Source organism: Bubalus kerabau, chromosome 1 (assembly GCF_029407905.1).
Source record: "Bubalus kerabau isolate K-KA32 ecotype Philippines breed swamp buffalo chromosome 1, PCC_UOA_SB_1v2, whole genome shotgun sequence".
NCBI classification, from domain to species: domain Eukaryota; kingdom Metazoa; phylum Chordata; class Mammalia; order Artiodactyla; family Bovidae; genus Bubalus; species Bubalus kerabau.
In genome coordinates, this window is record NC_073624.1 from 151,040,307 (window position 1) to 151,060,645 (window position 20,339).

The 20,339-nt window shown below is 53.2% G+C and overlaps 2 protein-coding genes across 2 annotated transcripts in view; one reads left to right on the forward strand and one right to left on the reverse strand.

The window, feature by feature from the left end:
• CDH23 (cadherin related 23) overlaps window positions 1-20,339 on the forward strand; it is a 435,990-nt gene that overhangs the window by 370,336 nt on the left and 45,315 nt on the right. The gene's annotated exons all lie outside the window — the stretch shown is intronic.
• The window catches only part of VSIR (V-set immunoregulatory receptor), a 35,713-nt gene that overhangs the window by 13,012 nt on the left and 2,362 nt on the right, over window positions 1-20,339 (reverse strand). Inside the window, exons 2-5 of the mRNA XM_055535185.1 lie at window positions 11,065-11,490; window positions 10,180-10,236; window positions 4,024-4,131; window positions 121-148 (exon numbers count right to left, since the gene is read on the reverse strand). Coding sequence (XP_055391160.1) covers window positions 121-148; window positions 4,024-4,131; window positions 10,180-10,236; window positions 11,065-11,490 — 619 coding nt within the window. The remainder of the gene's footprint in view (window positions 1-120; window positions 149-4,023; window positions 4,132-10,179; window positions 10,237-11,064; window positions 11,491-20,339) is intronic.

A 20,339-nucleotide genomic window follows, 5' to 3' on the forward strand; every position in this document is an offset into this window, starting at 1 on the left:
AGATAGATACTGCCCAGCAGAGACCACAGCCCAGGGAAGGCAAGGAGAGAGCCTGCCAGACTTTGACTGGGACGGCACAGTTGTGGCAAGTGTCCTCAGGAAGGTCTCCATGGGCCTTACCTGTCCATCCGTACCAGTTCCTGGGCACCTGGGGACAGACAGAGCAGCTGGTCACAGAGGGAAGGCTTTACCAGACAGCATCCTGGCCCTCGCTGGCAGACACCCCTCAGGAATGGGAGTGAACCTGGGCAGGGCTGTGCTCGGCCCCGGATCCCACTTCTGCTCCCTCAAGAAGCCGGAGGGCAGTGCTGTGTGTCTACCCAGCAGGTGGGGCCTTGCTCGGCGGCCCGTGTTGACCCATGATAAATTAAACTCGGGATGCATTTGACAAGCGTGTGGAGCAGCTACGAAACCAAAGGCCAAGGTGGTGATGTTAGGCGTTCAGGATCGACCAGAGGCCTGGCTTCTGAACTGTTGTTTCCTGTGGGGCCATTTGTCACGTTCTGGTCATCAGCCATGATTTACTGGGCAGGAGTGTTGCAAGGTCAGTTCCTAATTAGAGTTCCTGGTCCCCTCTGTTCTGTCTTCTGCATTGCCTAATAGGGTCAACATCTCTCAGAGGAACCCTAGAGGGCCTGAGACTTCATCAGTTCTCAGCTGCGCTACCACTCTCTACCCTGCAGTCAGGCTGCTGCCACCCTGCCCCGCTGTGGAGGTTCCCCATCCCACAAACCAGCCACCAACCAGATGCAGCTACCCCAACTTCCCTCTTTCTTGCAGTTCCCCACGTACTCCCACAGATCCGTCTTGTTTTTTTAAGAGTTTTGCTGCGCATTACGATGGGGAAACAAGTGGTGGGGGAGGGGCACAGCAACAGAATACCCACGGGAAGTTGCATACAAGTTCCTGAAATCTCCACGGTATCGGAATCATGGCTTCTTGTTTACCAGGGCGACTCTGTGTGGGGCTTCCTGCAGGCCTCTGCCTTCCCTCAGCTCATCCTCTCCTCTGCCCTTGAAGAAACCAAGTCTGCCTGATACTAGGGAGGCCACCATGCCCGTTGGCCTCTGTAGCACACTGCCTTCCTCAGTGCTTGCAACACCTTGTTGCTGTGCTCAGTCCTCAGTCGTATCCAACTCTGCGACCCCATGGACTGCAGCACGCCAGGCTTCCCTGTCCTTCACTATCTCCCAGAGCTTGCTCAAACTCATGTCCATCGAGTCAGTGATGCCATCCAACCGTCTCATCCTCTGTCGTCCTTCTTCTCCTGCCTTCAATCTTTCCCAGCATCAGGGTCTTTTCCAGTGAGTCAGTTCTTCACATCAGGTGGCCAAAGTATTGGAGCTTCAGCTTCAGCATCAGTCCTTCCAATGAATGTTCAGGATTGATTTCCTTTAGGATTGACTGGTTTGATCTCCTTGCTGTCCAAGGGACTCTCAAGAGTCTTCTCCAGCACCACAGTTCAAAAGCATCAATTCTTCGACGCTCAGCCCTCTTTATTGTCCAACTCTCACATCCATACATGACTACTGGAAAAACCATAGCTTTGACTAGACAGACCTTTGTCGGCAAAGCAGTATCTCTCCTTTTTAATACGCTGTCTAGGTTTGTCATAGCTTTTCTTCCAAAGAGCAAGCATCTTTTAATTTAATTTAATTTAATTTCCCAAGCCTTGTTCTTTCTCTTCTTCCTGAGTGTGGCTTACTCCCAAGCACTCCCTCTGTGCCCAGCTCTGTGGCAGCACCCTGCCCGGAGCACACCGCACACAGTCCTATCTGTTCCATCTCTGACGTGCCACCCCTGCTCTAGGCCACTCAGCCTCTACCCTGGGGCCACACTCCTGCCATGTCCCAGGTGACTTCTGCTGCCATAATCCCATCAGCTGCTTCTCTGGAATCTGGATCAAGAAAAATGACTCGCTCTCCATCTCATACCTGGTTTCTCTAGAATTGTCCCCTCTGGCATCTCGTGTGTCTGTCTCTAAACCTTCAACCATAGAAGTCTTTTTTTGGAGAGGACAGAGGACTAGCCTCAAAAATACTTTTATTAAGAGATAAATGACTGATACCTTCCTGTTACTGCATGTGTTAAATCTGGGGATAAGATGCTATGACGTGGTTGTCCATCGTGAAAACGGAATTTGTTCAGAGTTTCAGAAGGCGTGCTCGTCTTTGGTCATGGCATAGCCCTGGCTGCCCCACCGCACCCCCTCGAGCTTTCTTTCACTGCAGTTTTTCAGCACCCAGCTCATCTGTCCCTTTCACTGCGAAGCCCTCAGTCTGCAGGTCTCCCAGCACTTGCAGCAGGAGATACTGGGGGCTGACCCCAGGCTGCCCGTGTCCTCAGGACATGGCCACAGCGTTCCGGCCTGGGGGTGTCCCCTCTCTGGTTTTCCTTCCTCCAGCCTGGGACACAGGCGGAGCCCTGGCCCAACCCCTGGGGGCCCTGTGAGGATCAGCAGTGCCCCCTCCCTCACCCCGCGCCCGCCTCTGCCAGGAATTTGTTTTCCCAGTTCCTGGGGGCTTCCCTGGTGGCTTAGAGGGTAAAGCAATGCGGGAGACCTGGGTTCAGTTCCTGGGTCAGGAAGATCCTCTGGAGAAAGAAATGGCAACCCACTCCAGTATTCTTGCCTGGAAAACCCCATGGACAGAGAAGCCTGATAGGCTACAGTCCGTGGGGTCACAGAGTCAGACACGACTAAGCAACTTCACTTTCAGTTTCCTGTTCCCTGATGGAGGCAGACCTATGGTCTGGAGTAAGAGGGGACAGAAAGCCCCTCTTTTGCTGGGAGCCAAGCCTGCCTGAGCACGGCCCCTCCTCGTCCCTCCCCCACCTCCGTGGAAGCACTCCACAGATGAGCAGGAGCTGAGGGTGGCTCTGCAGCCAGCCTCTCCCTGGTTCATCTCCTGGGTTCCTCTTTCTGCTCCAGATCCCTTCACCTTCCCCCACCCCAGCCCCAGCCCCAGCCCCGGGGTGTTTGTGTAGATAAACTGTGGTAGCCTTTGTGAGAGGAATAAGGGCCTCCTGAGCGGCGGGGGAGAGTGACCCACTGAAGGGGGCAGAGGGGTGTCCAGTTGTTCCAGTCCAGCCAAAGCCCCCCTCAGTTACCTCCTGCTGCAGACAGCAGGGGTGGGGGGCGGTGGGGGAAGAGGTGGGGGAGGCCAGGCAAGGGCCCCTGCCCTCCTGCTCCAGGAGGACTGAGGCTGGCCGAGGCTTGTGGGTGGAGTCAAAGGAAGAGCAAGGGATACTGTCACCGGAAGAGACAAGTGAAAAGGCCTCACAACTGGAAACCTGGCTCTACCACGTGCTCATAAGTGGTTCCTTGAGGGAGCTCCTTAGCTGCTCTGTGCCTCAGTTTGCCCAGCTTTAAAACGGAGCCAACAGTAGGACTAGACTCTGTTATGAGGAGCGCATGAGAGAATGTACATAGCAGTCTGGGCATGGTACCTGGCACAGCAATCCTGCTAGTTAGGGGTCCTCAGCTACGATGCTCATGCGGAGTGTTTTTACTATGCGGTGGAACTATGCTCCCTGAAAACCACTGAGTTGAAAAGCTTTGAGTCTGAGTCTTACTCACTAAGTTTTATAACATTTGGTTAGTTATTTAACCCTGCTGATCTTAGGTTTGTGACCTGTAAAAGGAAAGAGTTGAATCGAGTTATCTCGAAGATCCCTCCCAGTTCTGATAATCCAAAGGTCATTTTGTCCCAACCGTTGCTACGAAGACAAACCCACCTATATGTTAAAGCAGGTCCCCCAACAATCTCCGGGTGGCAGCACTTTCATAAGCCAGTTTCAGCTACTCCATATGACTGCTCGTTCATTCAACAGATCCCTGTTGAGTATCAAGCCAGCACTGCCAGGGGCCAGCGGGTCCCCTCCTCTCCACCACGGAGCCCAGCCCTTATCTCTTAAAGTACAGAACTGGATCAGCCTTTTGCCTTGGCTCTTCCCTGTGGCTGAGCGGGACGCTGGGGCAGGTCACTCACACCCCACCTAGCCCAGGCAGAGGGGGATACTCACGGCGGTTGGAGGCCACCTGCCTTTGCTTGTAGACCAGGAGCAGGATGAGGGGGAGGCAGAGAATACCCACGATGCAGGCGCTCGTAGCCAGAGCAGCAGCCGTGATGCCTGAATGGACAGAGAGGCAGCCAAGGTGAGGCCCCACTCCCATTACTCCTCCTGAGGGAAACTGAGGCCCAGAGAGGGAAGGCCCAGCACCACGGGGACCCACCTTTACCCAGGCCCCACAGCTAGACCCGAAGTGCCCTGCAGAGGCATGGAAGGTCTGGGAACCCCAAGAGGGCCAGAGCACCCAGAAATCAGGCCAGGCGCTTACAGCTGAGGCAGCTACAGGGGAGAAAGAGAAGGATCCTCATCACAGCCTGCAGGAAACATCTCAACCACCCGGACCACTGGCTGCTCCCTGAAGAGGAGAGCAGGCCCTTCACAGACCCCCTGTCACAGAGTTCAAGGTTGAAAGAAGCCCGAGAGATAAAAAAAAAAACGTGTGAAAGCAGATGAGCGGTGATAACGGCACAACACTGAGAATGTAGTGAATGCCACTGAGTCGTACTCTTAAAAATGGCTAAAATGGCAATTTTATGTTGTGTATGTTCTATCACAGTGAAAAATAAATGAATGAAAAGCCCTCTTTATCCCCTGAGAGACCCCTTGGCTCCAGGACAGGGCCTCTAAAAGTGATCTCACATCTACAGATCACAGGGAAGCATCTTGGGGCAGGAACTAGGGAAATGTGAATCCTTGTCCAACTTAAATTTTTTAAGCTTTCGAAATTACACGCACACAAATTTACAAGTTTTGTTTTTTTTTTTAATTCAACATTTTGTTCCTCCACCTGTACCTGGGCCCCCTCCCGAGACATAATCTAGATACATTCTCCGCATGCACAGCATATATGGGATCATGTGACAGCTGCTTTTCCCACTTAGCACAGCTTGGACACCTCTCTGTATTGGCACAGGGATCTAGCTCATTCTGCCTAGGGCTTATCACGGGTCTCACCTAAGTTTATTGAAACAGTCCCCTACTGGTGGGTATGTAGGTTGCTTCCATTTTTCAGCAGAACTAATAATGTAGCAATGAACTTGTGTAGGCATCTTTGCTCACTCAGGCAAATACATCTTTACTCACTGCAGTACATAAAACCTAGTAGTGAAAGTGCTGAGCCAAAGAGTATGTATATTTTTTTTTTTTAGGCTATTGCTAAATTGTCCTGAAAAAAAAAAACAAAAAACAGTTGTACGCTTCTTGGTCCCATCCACGGCATGGGAGGTTTTATTTGAGTCCATCTGCTGACTCCAGGAGTTTAGCTGGGAACAGTCGTGCCCTCAGAACCACAACCAGCATAAATGCTTTTCCTTCCCATTTTAGCCCTTCCCTCTGACAAAAAATCAATGGGGTAGAATACCTTGTCACAGCGTCAGCTTGGTCCCAGCTTTGGGAAGGTGAACGGGCTCATTGTTGCCTTTGCACTACTTATTTGGGTATAAAAGCTTGTTTTTTATCTCTTTGTATTACTGAATAACCCGACAGTGTAAACAAGCTTTCAGAGGGTTTGTTCAGACCTCGGAAGAGAAAAAGCTGTTTTCGGGTGCGTTAGAAGTACCCGCTGGTACAGGGACAGTTGCTGTGTTGTTACAAAGCAAGCGCAGCTCCACATTAAAGCAGGCTCCCCACGTATCTTAGCGAGGCTGCACTTTGATGCAGAGTACTGAAAGTAAAACATTTTCTAATTCAGACATCTGAGTATCCCTGAACCCCATCACAGGACCTTATTGTGGGCACTGAGAAACCGGCTATAAAGCACCCTTTTCTGGTCATCAAAGCAGGTTTCCTCCAGACTGGCACTAAGCAGCGTATGGTGTAGTCAGTCAGTGACTACTGAGCATCTTGGCCCAACCTCTCTCCTGACTCCGGTCCCCAAGCAAAGACTCTCTCTCTTTGGCCCCTCTAGGGGATCAGGTCTTGGTTTCCTTACAGCCTGGGCTGGGAGTTGAGGCTAGGCCCAGGGAGCAGGGTTTGGGCAGAGCTTTGTGGGCCAGCTGCCCTCTGAGACCATGGGCTCCTCTGCAGAGCGCAGCCTCGCCACAGCTCCCCACCCCGCCCCCCATGTGTGGCCAAACCTTAAAAGAGTTGGGGAGGGGTCGGGTCCTGTAGCCATCCAGAGGCAGGCTCATGCCGAGAAGGTGATCAGGCATTGGCAGAGGCAGCTGCCCAGCCAGCACCAAGCAGTGTGCCAGACCCTTACAGAGCGGGGTGGGATAGAAGGGGCTCAGCCTGCTCAGCGAGGCTTTGTCCAGGGCCTGTCAGTACCCCAAGGGTGTTTATGGAGGAGGGAGTTCACTAGGACTGCCTGGTTCCAGGGAGAGGGCTGGATGAAACCATACATCCTGCTGTGCCGCGGGGTGGAGAGGTTGCTTCTCGGGGAGATGAGCTGTCCAGCCTCCTGGCACAGGTTCAGTGAAAAACCACAGCCCCTCAGCAGTTCAGGGCTCCTGGGCTCCTTCGGTACCAGCTTCCTCATCACACTCCTCTCTCATCACCTCCCCAGCCGCCTCAAGCTGATGTGGGCCTTCAGAGGATTTCATACACCAGCTCCCTTCCTGCTCCCCCAAGACATTAGGAGACTGGGGCTGCAGTTTGCTGCTATTGTTACTGTTCAGTCGCTAAGTCATGTCCAACTCTCTGCAACCCCATGGACTGCAGTTAGAGAAGGAAAACTCAAAGAGCTTCTTGGCTGGAAGCATCATTAACTGATCTGGTACCAAGGCTGGCTGTGGAGCCCCAGTCTTATAGCAGGCTGGAGCAGGTAAGTGGCAGCAGAAGGCAGGACCCAGCAGTCAGCCCTGGGACCTCCTAAGCACATGGATCACCAGGCGAATGTTTCAAACTGTTAGAAAACAGGATATGCGTCCACCGTCCACTGCCACCTACTTGCCATCCTGCCTTGGTACAGGGGAATGGATGAGATGATTTGGGAAGCCAGGCCTAGAACTGCACATTAGAAGTAATAATAGCCAGCACATACACAGCACTTACTCTGTGCCAGGCATGGTTCTTAGTGCTTTCTTTACACAGAGTACCTCATTTTAGCCTCTGCTGCTGCTGCTGCTAAGTCGCTTCAGTCGTGTCCGACTCTGTGCGACCCCATAGACAGCAGCCCACCAGGCTTCCCCCTCCTTGGGATTCTCCAGGCGAGAACACTGGAGTGGGTTGCCATTTCCTTCTCCAGTGCATGAAAGTGAAAAGTGAAAGTGAAGTCGCTCAGTCGTGTCCGACTCTAGCGACCCCATGGACTGCAACCTACTAGGCTCCTCCATCCATGGGATTTTCCAGGCAAGAGTACTGGAGTGGGGTGCCATTGCCTTCTCCAATTTTAGCCTCAGAACAACCTTAAAAGTATACATAGAACCATATCTCCATTTTACAGATGAAAAAACCAAGGCACAGGGAGGTTCAGCAACTTGACTGACTTCAGGATCTGTGCTCTTAACCACTTCACCACACTGCCTTTCATTAGAATAGACTCAGGTTGCATATATGACCAGCTTAGTATTTAGCTTTTTTTTTTTTTTTAATTAGTTGCCAACAGTTTAAAATTGAGAGCTCAAGTAAAATCTGGACTTCTGACTTTGATCGAAAATTTAGTGACTCTGGCAACCCTGGGCCCCTCTCCTGGCGTGTGACAGGTGGAACTGCATGTACAGACTGGCAGCTGGGTTTTCACCAGTCTCTGCTGCTCCGTACTGTCTTCCCCACCAGCTCCCTGGCCCTGTGGGCATTCAGTCTTTGATCCCTGACTCAGCACCTTTGATAACACGGGGTGCCTCCCTGTGAGTTGGAAAGGGACACACGTGCTCCCGTTGCTCAGTGGACACACGGTACCCAGAGAACAGAAGCACTGTCAAAGCACTCTCACCCCACCCCAAAGTATAGCTGGGTTTCTCTTCATCTGAGACCCCTTCCACCTGAGTGCCAAGACTCCTCACGGCTGTCGTCTCCAGACCTCCAGAACCCAGACTCTGAAAGGGGACTCCAGCCTTTAAGAGGCTTTCAGATTGACGCTTTACCTCTGCCCTTGACAACTGGGACAGAAGCGAACAGGTGCCTGTGGCCATTAAGAAGCCAATTCCCTGCAGACAGTAGTTCAGGGAAGCAGGGAGCAGAGTGAGGCTGCACATCCCGTGAACTGGAGAGGAAGGAATATGTCAGAACCTGAGAGTCGAGGTGCCCAGCAAAGGAAGCCTGACCTACTCTTAGCAGTCAAGTTCTGCCTCACCCTTGGGCTCTTATCAGTCAGACTCCTGGAACTTCCCAGGTGACTTCTGTTCCCTTAACTCCAGCAGCTGTTGCTCTCGAGTCTAGAGCAAGAAAAATGACCCAGATCGCCACTCCCTCTCCATTCATTTCACACCTGGTTTCTTTGACACTGTCCCCTCTGGCATCTCTTGTCACTGTCTCCAAGACAGCTGACTTTCAGAAAATGAGTGCTTTTCTGAAAATGAATGACTTTCAGAGGGGAGGGCTCCAGTACTCAGGCCGGGTTTGCACACTGAGAAGCAGGTTGCTCTGGCTTCTCCTCTTGGCTCTGGGAGACTAAGAACCACTCACTCCATCCATCTGAACCTCAGTTTCTCCATCTGTGAAATGGGGGCAGTGGCAGAGTTGTCCTGCAGGAGCCCCTGGAGGCAGAAGTGGGACTGGGGGGTTGCTCATAGTGGAAGGGGTGATGGGGAAGTGAACACTCATGGACCCACCCGGTGAGGCTTTCCCTGTCCTGTGCACAGCACGTGTGTGCACACACAGTCGTGAGGCTGCTGCACGGGCAGGAAGGGGCTGCTGGGTGTGGGGGGAGGGGGCTCTCCACCCTCCCCAGGGAGCCACCAGCGGAGGAAGTGAGGAAGGCAGCAGCTTGGTGCGAGGCCACACATGAGCTCTGTGGTGTGCAGGCGAAGAGGCTTGTTCTTCGTTTCTTAGTTCCATGTGGGTCTGGCTCAGACCAAAAGTGTGTTCTAATTTTATTCCTGGCTAGTCTGTCTGTTGTTTCAAAAAAAAAAAAAGAGTAGTTTGAATAGAAAGTCACCATGGCCTTTGAGTGGGGGCTTGGCTGTGGCTGGGCTTCCTGGCTTCAGCTGTGATGGATGTCCTCCTGGAGGGCAGGGAGAAGGCCTGCTCTTTCGTGTCTCCAGGACCTAGGCAGGAACTGGTCCGGACTGGATGCCCAATAAATACTAATAGAGAGAAGGCTGAGGAAGCCAAGAACGCCTCCTGTCAGAAGAGGGGGCACCCCTAAGACATCTCCCCTTTGCTGTCTCCAAGCTGCTGGGTATTCTCACCTGGACTGCTAGTGCCCAGGCATCCCTCGGAGCAATGCCCCTGCCCTCCATGGGCACCTCTGGGCAAACACCTGGGGGCTGACTGCCACCCACCGCCCTGTGCATCCAATCTCCTTCCCCAGCTGTGCGCACTTCACCTCCAGAAGGTGGGGTGAGCACAGTGCCAGCTGACTTCCTTGTCAGATGTGTGAATAGAAGCCAGTAATGTTACCTCTCTGGGCCTATGTTTCCATGAGTGTGCCATGAAGTTGGTGACATCTGCTTCGCAGGGTTCTTGTAAGAAGCCAGTGAGATACCAATACTTAGAAGGACTTAGCACAGTGCCTGAGATATAGCAGGAGCTTCAGGAAAGGTCGTTCTGTTCCCCTGCCTCAGCCTCTCCCTCCGCCCTCTCCACACACATAGAACAAGGTTGAGTCCAAGCCAGGAGGACTCACACACACACCGCCCTCCTTCCCATGTGGCAGAGGAGTGGTCCCCACTGAAAACAAGCTCGGCAGCCTGTGGCACCCAGTATCTGTCATGGGGGCACTTGGCCCAAGGTCACTTGCCAGGGCACAGCCTCACCCAAGAGTCAGGGGTAGGACTCAGAAGCCAGCTTCCTCAAGCTTCAGGCCTTAGAAGGGGCGTGGGCTTCTGGGGGCTGCAGCCCAATGGCTCGGGTGAAGGAGGAAGCAAAAGAGAGGGGCAGCAGCAAAAGAGGAGGAATGGGGTTCTGTGGGCTTGGGGTGATGAGGTCAGAGTTCAGAATGAGGTCTGGGTCCAGGGTGAAGACAGAGAAGAACAGAGAATCCAGAGGAGCCAAGAGGTGGTTCCTTACTTTCACTCTCGTTGGAGGAGGGTGGATACGCGATGCACTTGGATAGTGTTTCTTCGCCTGTGGGAGCAGAGAGATGGGTCATTAAGCGGGCATCAGACCCTGGCGGCCAGGAAGACTTGTCCAGGCTGGTATGCCCTGCTCCTGTCACAGATAACTTTGCTCGTGTCCCCTTGGCAATGCTGGCCCAGCTACACACACAAACACACACACATACACACATACTCACACAGAGGCATATTTTCACTGCACAGCCAGGCAAGCCCTGCCCATCGCCATGACACCCCCATGGGTGTGTGGCTACCTGCCCACACCCACACCTCTATCTAGTCTACTGCCCCTTGTCATCTCATCTACACACACACACACACACACACTCCTAACTCACAGCGCAGGTCATATATCACAGCCCTGGAATTGTCGTGAGCAGACACACTCCCAGCCCAGGTTCATATGCTTAGTCACTCGGTCGTGTCCTACTCTTTGCGACCCCATGGACTGTAGCCCGCCAGGCTCCTCTATCCATAGGATCTCTCAGGCAAGAATACTGCAGTGGGTTCCCATTTCCTTCTCCACTAGTCCCTATACTCTCTCCCATTAAAAAACCCCACTGTCATAAACAGAGCCCCGTATGCCCTTCCTCTCCATCACACCCAGCGACCCAGAAAGAGGTGTTCACAGCTCCACATCCTCACACCCCATCCACCACCCCTGGAGTGCCAGCGCCAGCCATACAGAATCAGACACCCCCCGGCACAGTGTCACACCACCGACACACAGCGCCACCCCCACCAGGCACTCGGTCCTCTGCTCATCCTCCCAGACAAGCTCAGACACCATCCCCACAGTGACAGCCGCCCCCGGCTGCCCCACAGAGGAGGGGCTCACCTCTCTGCACCTGCAGCTCCATGGCTCCAAAGAGCCGCTGCTCCGAGTGGTGGTGCCTGATCTCCACCACCAGGCAGCAGTAGAGGCCGCCGTCCAGCAGCGTCAGGTTGCGCATGGTGATGGTGAAGTTGCCGTGGTGGTCGGAGGCCGACTCCAGCCCGTAGCGCCGGGCCAGATCCTGGCTGGTGTTGGCCTGGTGGCTACCGTGGTGCAGGTGGAGGTCCTGGAACGTGAGGTTGCGGATGGGCCGGCGCTCTGAGCAGACCTGCACCTCGCCCCGCGAGCTGCGGTACCAGGTCTTGTAGAAGGTCACGTCGTGCCCTTTGGCCAGGGGGCCCAAGAGCCTGCAGGTGAGGGTGACGTTCTGCCCCTCGGGACACACGTACAGGGAGTAGGGCGTGGCAATCTTGAACGCTGTCACCAGGTCTGCTCAGAGAGACGAGAGCCTGTCACCCACCTGAGCCGGCAACACTCCCAGTACCCACCCAAGTAGGGAAGAACCTTGGCCTGGGGCTTCAAAGATGTGGGTTCCCCAGCCACAAGCTCAGGGCCAGTCAGCTGACCTCCCCAAGCCTCAGCTTCTTCTTTTGCTCAGGAACCCGGCTCCCTCCAGGCTGTGTGGGAGGAGCCACAGGAGCCTCCCCAGGTAAAGCTGGATGAGGCATAGGCGAGACACCAGGCAGGCAGCAGGGTGGGCCGGGCCCGCGGTGTCCCTCTCCCAGGGACGTGTGCGCTCACCCCAGCTCCCGCCCCTTCACTGCAGGCACCGTGGCTCTGCCCAGACCTGGCCCCTGGCACTTGCAGTTCCCGTGCTCAGCACATCAGGTGGGAGAAGCAGAACGCAGCTTGGGAACAGCAGCCCCTTGCCCCGGACCACCCCTCTGGGGGCCATCGGCACCTACTGCCGCTCCTGGGGCCAGCCTGCCCCGCACCCCCTCATCACTGAGCACTGACGCAGCACCTGCCCGTGTGAGGCCTGTGCCAGGGGCTCTATCTCACCTGGATGCTGAAGACGCAGCCTCCCTTGGGAGCTTATGGCCTAGCTGGGTAGACAAGTCCTACATCCTGATAAAGTAACCCCACAGGACAAAGGGCAAAGCCGCGCCAGCCTTCGGGACACTTGAAGGAAAGAGGACGTGACCTTCCTGGGGATAGTCAGGAGACTTCTTAAAGGAAGGAGAGTCTTTGGGGTTGATGGACAGACAGGAGCCCAGCACATGGAAGGCGGTATAGCAGGAATACCCAAGGTGTCTCAGGGACAAGGACAGGTGTGAAGAAAAGGTCATCTCATCCAGGCGCCTGCCTGCCACCCGGTCTTCTTAGACACGTTTTTCTCATTCATTTTGCTTCAATAAGCAAATGAAGCCATCCCCTGGTCCTCTTTACCCTACCCCCATCTCCCAGCATGTAACCATGTTGACCCCCCAAAGCACTGGCCCTTTAACAGAAAATTCTGTCTAGCTGTGAGCCACAGTTTCCTCATGTGTGCAGTGAGGAAAACATTAGCTACCGTGGGGTTGTGAGAGGACAGAATGAGGGAAAGAGGAGAAGACACTACGTGAGCTCTCGTGCCCTCTGCAGACATCAGAGCGATAGCTATAGTTACTAGACATTAGCGATGTTTTCATTTCATTTGCCATCTCAGGGGTGGTTGTGGGCCAACAGGGAAGGAGGGTTTGGAAATATGTACAGGATCCAAATGGATATGCCCCTTCCGTTGCCATTGCCTGAACCCAAGATAATAATGCCGCTTCTTTCCAGACGCCCCGTCCCTGTTTTACAGCCCGTCTCCCTACCCCTACCCAGAGGAGCTGAAAGCCTGGCCCAGTCAGGACAGAGGCAGCCGCTGGAGCTTTGGAATTGGCTCAGCCTGCAAAGGAGTCCAATAGCTAAGAGTTACATGGACTCTGAGCCTCAGATGCCTCGCTGTAAAACACAGAAGTGGAACAGCTCCCTACCAGAGTTGAGGCAAAACTATAGATAATTTACGTGAAATGCTCTGAAAGTTGGAGCTTGATACCTGGGAGCTAGATAGGTCTCTAAGTCATTTCTGCAATTCAAAAGACATTTCTTAGGAGTGAAAATAGAACAGAGAAGCCTGCTTTGAATTCTTTCTCACCAAAGTGTGAATGACTGGTAACAGCTGTGGCCCAATCTTGGCATGCTTGCATATTTCAAGCAGAGTGTGAGGAGGCAGCAAAGACATTTCCCCCAAAGAATATGGCTGCAAGGGTGGAGTTTTAAGCCCCAGAGGGCAAAAAGGACAGATACGCACCAGAGCCTCCCACTCACGGCACCTGCATGTGAGAGGGAGCCATTTCTAGGAATCCTAGATTTTTGGAAAGTCATTGCCAAGGTGAGCAAAGACTTCAAAGCTTTAGTTCAGAACTTTAGTTCAGAACTTTAGTCAAGATGCTCATCTCCTTTTCAGGGAGAAATATAGATGTCAAGAAAGGGAAAGTGGTTTGCCTGAAGTTCTGGAGGGTATAAACTCAGAACCTGAAGCATGGGGGCTTCAGGTAAAGAAGGATCTAGTTAGGACTAGAAGAATAATAAATAGGATGGGCATGGCCAACAACCCAGTAAGGCAGGTGTTATTTTTATTCCTGTCTCACCAATGAGGAAACTGAGGCACAGAGATGTGAAGTAACTCACTGAAGTTCACGGAGAAAATACCAGTCAGAATTAAACCCAAGCACTTAGACCCTGTACTAAAAGAAAAAATTTCAGAATTTGGCAGCCCACAGGCCATATTCAGCCTTCAAATATATTTTACTTGAATCTCAAAGTATTTTACATTTTTTTTTTTTGAGATTGACAAATTTTACACACCAAGAATTTGATACGAAAATTCTGACTTCCAGCTTCTCTTTGAAAATCAGAACATTAACACTAAACCCAGCTTTCCAGATGGTACTAGTGGTAAAGAATCTGTCCGCTAATGCAGGAGACACAAGAGACCTGGGCTTGATCCCTGGGTCAGGAAGATCCCCTGGAGTAGGAAATGGCAACCCGCTTCAGTACTCTTGCCTGGAAAATTCCACAAACAGAGGAGCATAGTGGGCTACAGTCCATGGGGGTCGCAAAGAGCTGGACACAGCTGAGCGCAAGCACACACAGCTTTCCTATGAGGCACTTGTCAACTGGAACCGAGAGCAGCAGCCTCCTCTTCCCACGGGGCACTGGTGTTCTAGCTGGCCGCAGTCCCCACCTCTCCCCAGCGTTTCCCCTTAGTCTGCTTCACTCTCTTGCCGTCAGTGTCCCATGGACATTTGAATTTCTGGTCCATGAGTGGGCTCCTTGGTGTCTAACCAGGGAGGCATTCCACTCCCCAAGCCCACTGTCCTACAGATATAACAGGCAGGCTCAGAGAGAAAGTGATCCACCCAAGGCCCCCAGCGGAAACTGAGCTACTGAATTATGGCTGTGCCAATAAATGAAAGTGGGAAGTAGTCACAGAAAGGGCCCTTTGAGGAAGAATAAAGACCCACCCAGAGAGTGGACCTGGATTAGCTCTGCCCTGTACTCCCCCTTTTCCCCAGCTGGCCATGTGACAGCTCCCACCAGCACTTCTCCCAACTGATACCCCATTTTCCCTTTCCCCAACATTATCTTTAGCCCCAGAACTACCCCCAAGGGTGTGAGCCGAATCCAGATCCAGCAGTACTGGCAGAAGCATGCACACCTTGGGGGCTAGGGGGAGGCTGGCTCAGTGGAGGCCAGGGCCGCAGGTCTGGGGTGAGTGGAGGCCAGGGCCGCAGGTCTGGGGTGAGTGGAGGCCAGGGCCGCAGGTCTGGGTGAGTGGAAGCAGAAGCAAGAAGTGAGCACAGAGCCGAGCAGGGTGGGGACTGTCAAGTGGACAGAGGTGTGGATGGGGTGGGGCGAGTATGTAGGCAAGATGAGGCTAGCTTGTGAGCAGGATAGGTGTCCGTGAGCACAGGGTGATGGGGCAGGGTGGGAGCAAGCAGCAGGGCCGCCAGTGGGGCACCAGCCCACAGCCTCCCTGGTCCAAGCAATGGTGTTAGGGACCACAGAATTCCCCAGAAAAGCAGTGGGGAAGGGCTTTTCAGCCCAAGAGGCAGTTTCTTTGCAGACTCACAGGGGAACACAGAACTGGGGTTCAGAGACAGAGCTGGAGAGGGTCATTGCTCAATTCCTAACACCCCAAGCACCCCAGAAGGCCCTCTTCCCCTTTTAGAAAAAGGAGAAGCTACACTGGGCTTTAGGTTTGGGTGTGGGAGAGAGTATTCAGTTCCAGCAAACACACTGGATGGGTGGGCCAGATGTCCACAGGACTTGTCCTGGGGGAGAGAAAACATCTTGTTTGTTGTGTTTGAGACTCCAACCAGGATAAGGCCCAGGGGCAGCCTTTCCTTAGGTGGACTCTCAAGGGCATGGTGTTAGGGAAAACTACATACGTGCCCATGCCTTCCACGACTGCACATACACATGTGTGTTATCAGGGGCTATAAATAGCCTAGCTGGAATTATAATTATTTGGCCAGAGGATGTTGCTTATTGTAAGGAGCAGATCCTTTTGGACACCTGGGGCATTGTCCGAGACTAGGGAGGAAGGCCCCTGGCTCCAGGGTGGCCGAGAGCATGTGGAACAGGAAAAGGCCCCAGGCCCTAGGCTGAACCTGTGCCTGGGTGGGAACCATCCATCATTGTGCTGTTTTTAGGGCCCAGCTCCACCCCCACCCTGCTGCTGGGTGAGTTTTCAGAGGCACCTGCAGGAAGAATGCTGTGACCCTGGGTAATTCTAGGTCTAGGATTAAAACACTAGCCTGGGTGGGCAGATCCCTGGGCCCCAGTCCCCACTTAGCCATGCCCTTACTGTGTGCCTTGGGCAGGTCCCATCCTTCTCTGGGCCTCCCTTTCTTTATCCTATCTTGAGAGACTCCCCATGTTCCTAGCCACCTTCCAATTCTGAAACCCTGTGACAGGTGAGCAAGGCTGTCTTTCTTCAGGGCAGAGAACGGTGACAAGAATGGGCAACAATACGAAGATGATCACAGGCATTTATGAGCACTTCTTACATGTTAGGACTTGCTGAGCACTTCACACTCATTTAATTCTCATAACCTCTGGTGTAGGTCTTATTATGCCCATTTTAAAGAAGAAGAAATAGAACCAGAGAGGTGAAGCGATTTGCCCAAGGCCACACAGCCCTACGTGGCTGAACAGAGGCCCACACCTTGGACAAGCCAACGCTGCAGACAGGAAGAGCCCTCCACCCTCCAGCGGGTGGGGCTAACACTTCATCCTCTAGCTACTCAGAGTGAACTGACTGACCTCCAGTTGACTTCTGCGCTCTCCACGTAATCATCCTTGCTCTGCCTCAGACCCGAAGCAAAAACATCATTCTTTCATTCCACAAATATTTACTAAGGTCCAAACTTGAGCCAGGCCCAATGCAGAGAGGCCGTGGGGGTGCAGAGTTCCTTACGGGACTTCCCCAGAATTCAGTCCTGCTTCTGCCACTTTCTAGCAGTGGGACCCTCAGCCACAGAGGGTCTTGTAAAAAGCTTCTCTTCCAGTCTAAGGGAAAGTTCTTGTTTGGCTTCATCTCAAGATGCTAGTTTGTGTGACCCCTTTCCCCCTCAAGCAGGCACCTCCTGAAATCCTGTGGGTGTGCATGGGATGGGTGTGGGGGTGGGGGGAAGGGCATGTAAACAGGCCTGTGTGTTTTCTCTGACCAGGCATGAACTTAGCCCACAGTCACCAAGGCAACACCCCAGCCTTTGGAGGTGGGTCCCTGGTTCAATTAGTCAGGCCTAGAAGGCCCCACCCAAACAGCTAAACTCTGTCTCGCTGCTAGGGGTTGTAAGTAAACAGTTACTCATGGCCTGCTATTGCTGGCCCTGTGCTAGATGCGAAAGGCCAGGTCCTCACCCTCACAGCGGACCCCACATGGACCCTGCCAGGGCAGCCCATGAGGGTGTAAGGAAAGGCCAGGCTCTGTCTTTATCAAGATGCAGAGCACAGAGGGCAACAGAGGTAAGGACCAATCAGGACTGGTCCTGATTCCAGCGCTAAGCTCCAGGAAGTAGCTCCAGGGCAAGGGGCTGAGGGCCCAAAGCTGGCAGGTCCGCCTGTGGGCCTCCGTAGCCGGTGAGGACAAAGGGCATCTTAGATGTGTTTATTGATACCTCCTCCTGCAGGAAATGTCCATTCACATCAGACCAAGGAGTCTAGGAAGGGGAAGCCAGGCTCTATGGGAGGAAGTGGCACTTCCAGCACCTTGGGAAAGCATCGTGCCTCTGGGGCTGGAGGCTGCTGGCCAGCACACCTCCTCGGGGAGAGCCTGGGGCTGGCTAGAGCTGCGCCAGTGACCACTCCTCTGGATGGCTGCTTCCTCAGCTCTCCCAGGCCTTCCCTAAGAACGGCTTTGTGTAGCCCAGATTGCCAGCTCCAGCCAGCTCCCCTCAAGATCCTGTGCTTTGAGGACGTCCTAAGGTTCAGATTCATATCTCTTTGTGCCCACCCCTCAGTGCAGGAGGCTTGCTGGTAATGGCAGCCGCAGGTGCTTACTCTGTACCAGGCATCATTCTAGTCACTTCTACATTGATTCCCTTATTGAGTCCCTGTTCCCTGTGAGGCAGGACTGTAACCATCTCCACTTTACTGACGAGGAAACTGAAGCACAGAGAGGCTAAGTAACTTGTACAGAGTTTCACAAATAGTACTTGGTGGTGCCAGGATTTGAGGCCAGGTCATCTGGCTCCTGAGGTCTGCAGTGTAGAAGTAGCCAAGGATTAACCAGGGTCCCCGCCTCCTTCCTACAGATGTACAGTGTGACCTGGCCAATGGGGCTGCCAGCTCCCTCTCCCACTCTCCCCCACTGGTTGTTGGGACAGCCAGCCGGTCCCAGCATGAGGAGAGGACCCAGCTAGAGCCACTGTATTTATTTGGAGAAGGCAACGGGGGGCGGGAGAATTGGGGTCTGGAAGAAGCCCAGATAGGCCTGCTGACCCTGACCTGGCCTCTTAGGATGGGAAACTGCCCTTCCTCCCTTCTTCCAGGAGAGCTAAACTGCCCCCTGCCACCAGCTGCCACTCTGCACAGTGGGGAGGAGCTGATGGCATCTAGAGCATAAGTAGTTTTACTTTCAGTTTGATGGCATTAAATAACATTGAATCACATAGAGAGAAGGCTATTCCCTTTTCAATTCTCTTTCAGTCCTGATTACATCAAAGAGAAAGTCCTAGTTTGATGCCAGTGTATATTCAAAACATCTCTATTATATGCTAAGCTCGTCATCTTTTTTTTTTCTTGCAAGGTACAGCAGGCTTGGAGCCTTCTCCAGGCTATAGTTTCCAATCAGAAGTTACCATATTTGGTTTTCCTATTATGCACTTTTATGATTTTGTTCTATTTATGGCAAGTGACACTGGCTTTCCATTTATGGCAAGTGATATACAGTTTCCTTTTAAAATCTATTTACCTAAGTAAAAGAAACGAGTAGATTTTTTAAAGTACATATGGTAATAGGCAGACACTGTAGAAATCCCCAAGGTGGTGAGGAAATGGACTGAAGGTCAGGAAACACCATCATGGAATTACCCTTCAGAAGCATGTCTTCAGCCTTGCTGAGACCCTGTTACCCAGCCTGCTCAGGGCTCAGATAAAGAGGGAGTGTGTGTTTGTGGTCCCATAGTAAGTGAACAGCAGAGGCAGGACTTGACCCCTTGGTCCCCATGAGAAGTAAGATCCTACATAGAAGGGCTAAGAGACTAGGCTGGCTTGCCAAGGAGCAGAGCAGCTTCATTACTGAATTATTGCTGTACACAAAGGTGGCCATTGTTTTCTCTGGGGGTGGTCAGCCAAAGTAAAATAGGCTGAATATTAAGCTCAGTTATAAGAAAGACCCTAAGAAGACAAGCAAACCCTAGCTTGCCTTGAAATTGCAGAGTCCCCATTTCCAGGGAACCTTAAGAGGAGCCTCTACAGGCACCTGCATGGGCATTTCAGACTCAAAGTGCATAGAGGTGGCACAAAGAGCTGGGCTCAGCACCCCAGACCTCCAGGATTCTAGAGAGCCCTGCCCCAGGGAAGCCAGTCAGTGCCTTCCTGTGCTCTGGGCACTCTGTTGGACAGCAAGAGAGCTAAGGAGCTTAGCTAAGAGCTAAGGCAGCAAGGAGCTAAGACAGTAAGCCAGTGGCATGTGGCCATCAAAAGCCAGGAGACAGAATCATACCACACAACCAGAAGCAGTGCCAGGTGCTATATTGTGTGTGTACCCTTCGCCACAGCCTCTGGGGCAGGCACTGTCATCGTGCCTCTTGGAGAGATGATAGAACCTGCTCAGCCATGCTGAGCAACGCGTAAAATCACAGAGCAGTACAGGGCCATCTTGAGAGGCGAATGGAGGGCTCATTGCCTCCCCGCGCTGGACTGTTAAGTAACGGGTTGTCCAAGAAACCCTGGCAGGCAGGGCACATGACTCCAAGTCCCTAGCTTCGCCATTCTCACACACGGTGGCATCAGGAAGGCCTTGCCATGCCAGCACTGCTACTGAGGGGTCCCCAGGATCTATCAGAAGCTGTCCCGGTGCTCCCTGGTCCCCCTCCCCTGGTGAGGCCAGACTGCTCCTGATGAACAGCTGGCTTAAAACCTGGAGCCTCAAACTCAGTCTTTGGGACTTGGTCAGTGCTGGTTGAGGGGTCACTGCCAGTATACCCGATGGGCACTGAGGACCCCTTTCTTCCTCTCTTCTTTCCCTCAGTCTGCTTGGCCCTAAGACCCCCTGTGTGTGTTGCATATAGGGAGGTGACCCCTCTGCAGTGTACCTCCCACTGGGGCCACCCTGCCCCTGGAGGTCAGACCCAAGCAGGGAACCTTTGCCCCATTTGGGAGAAAAAGAGAGCAACCAGCCCAGCCAGGGGCTCCCCAATATAGCTGGGGACCCCTGCCATTGGGTAGAGGCTCCCTTGTACCCATGGGCTGACCTCAAGGCTGCTTCTCTCCACCCCAGGGCTTCTGGGCAGAGGATCGTGGATTTCCTAAGAGTAGTCCTTGCTGTGTCAGAGGCTTGCACCATTGGGTTACTCAACAAGGGCCTGCAACAGGGGGCAGAGGTAACTGCTTACAGGGGAGGATGGGCTCCTCCCTCCCCAGTGCACCTCCATGGACTAGTCCCAGAGTTGGAGACTCCTGGGTCAGCCTGTGAGGTCATGGCAAGGTCAGTAACTTCAATAGGGATGCCAAAGGGGAAGAAGCGGCTCTGCCATCCTTGGGGTCTTCTGGGTCCTGGCCTCCTAGGTACCTCCCTC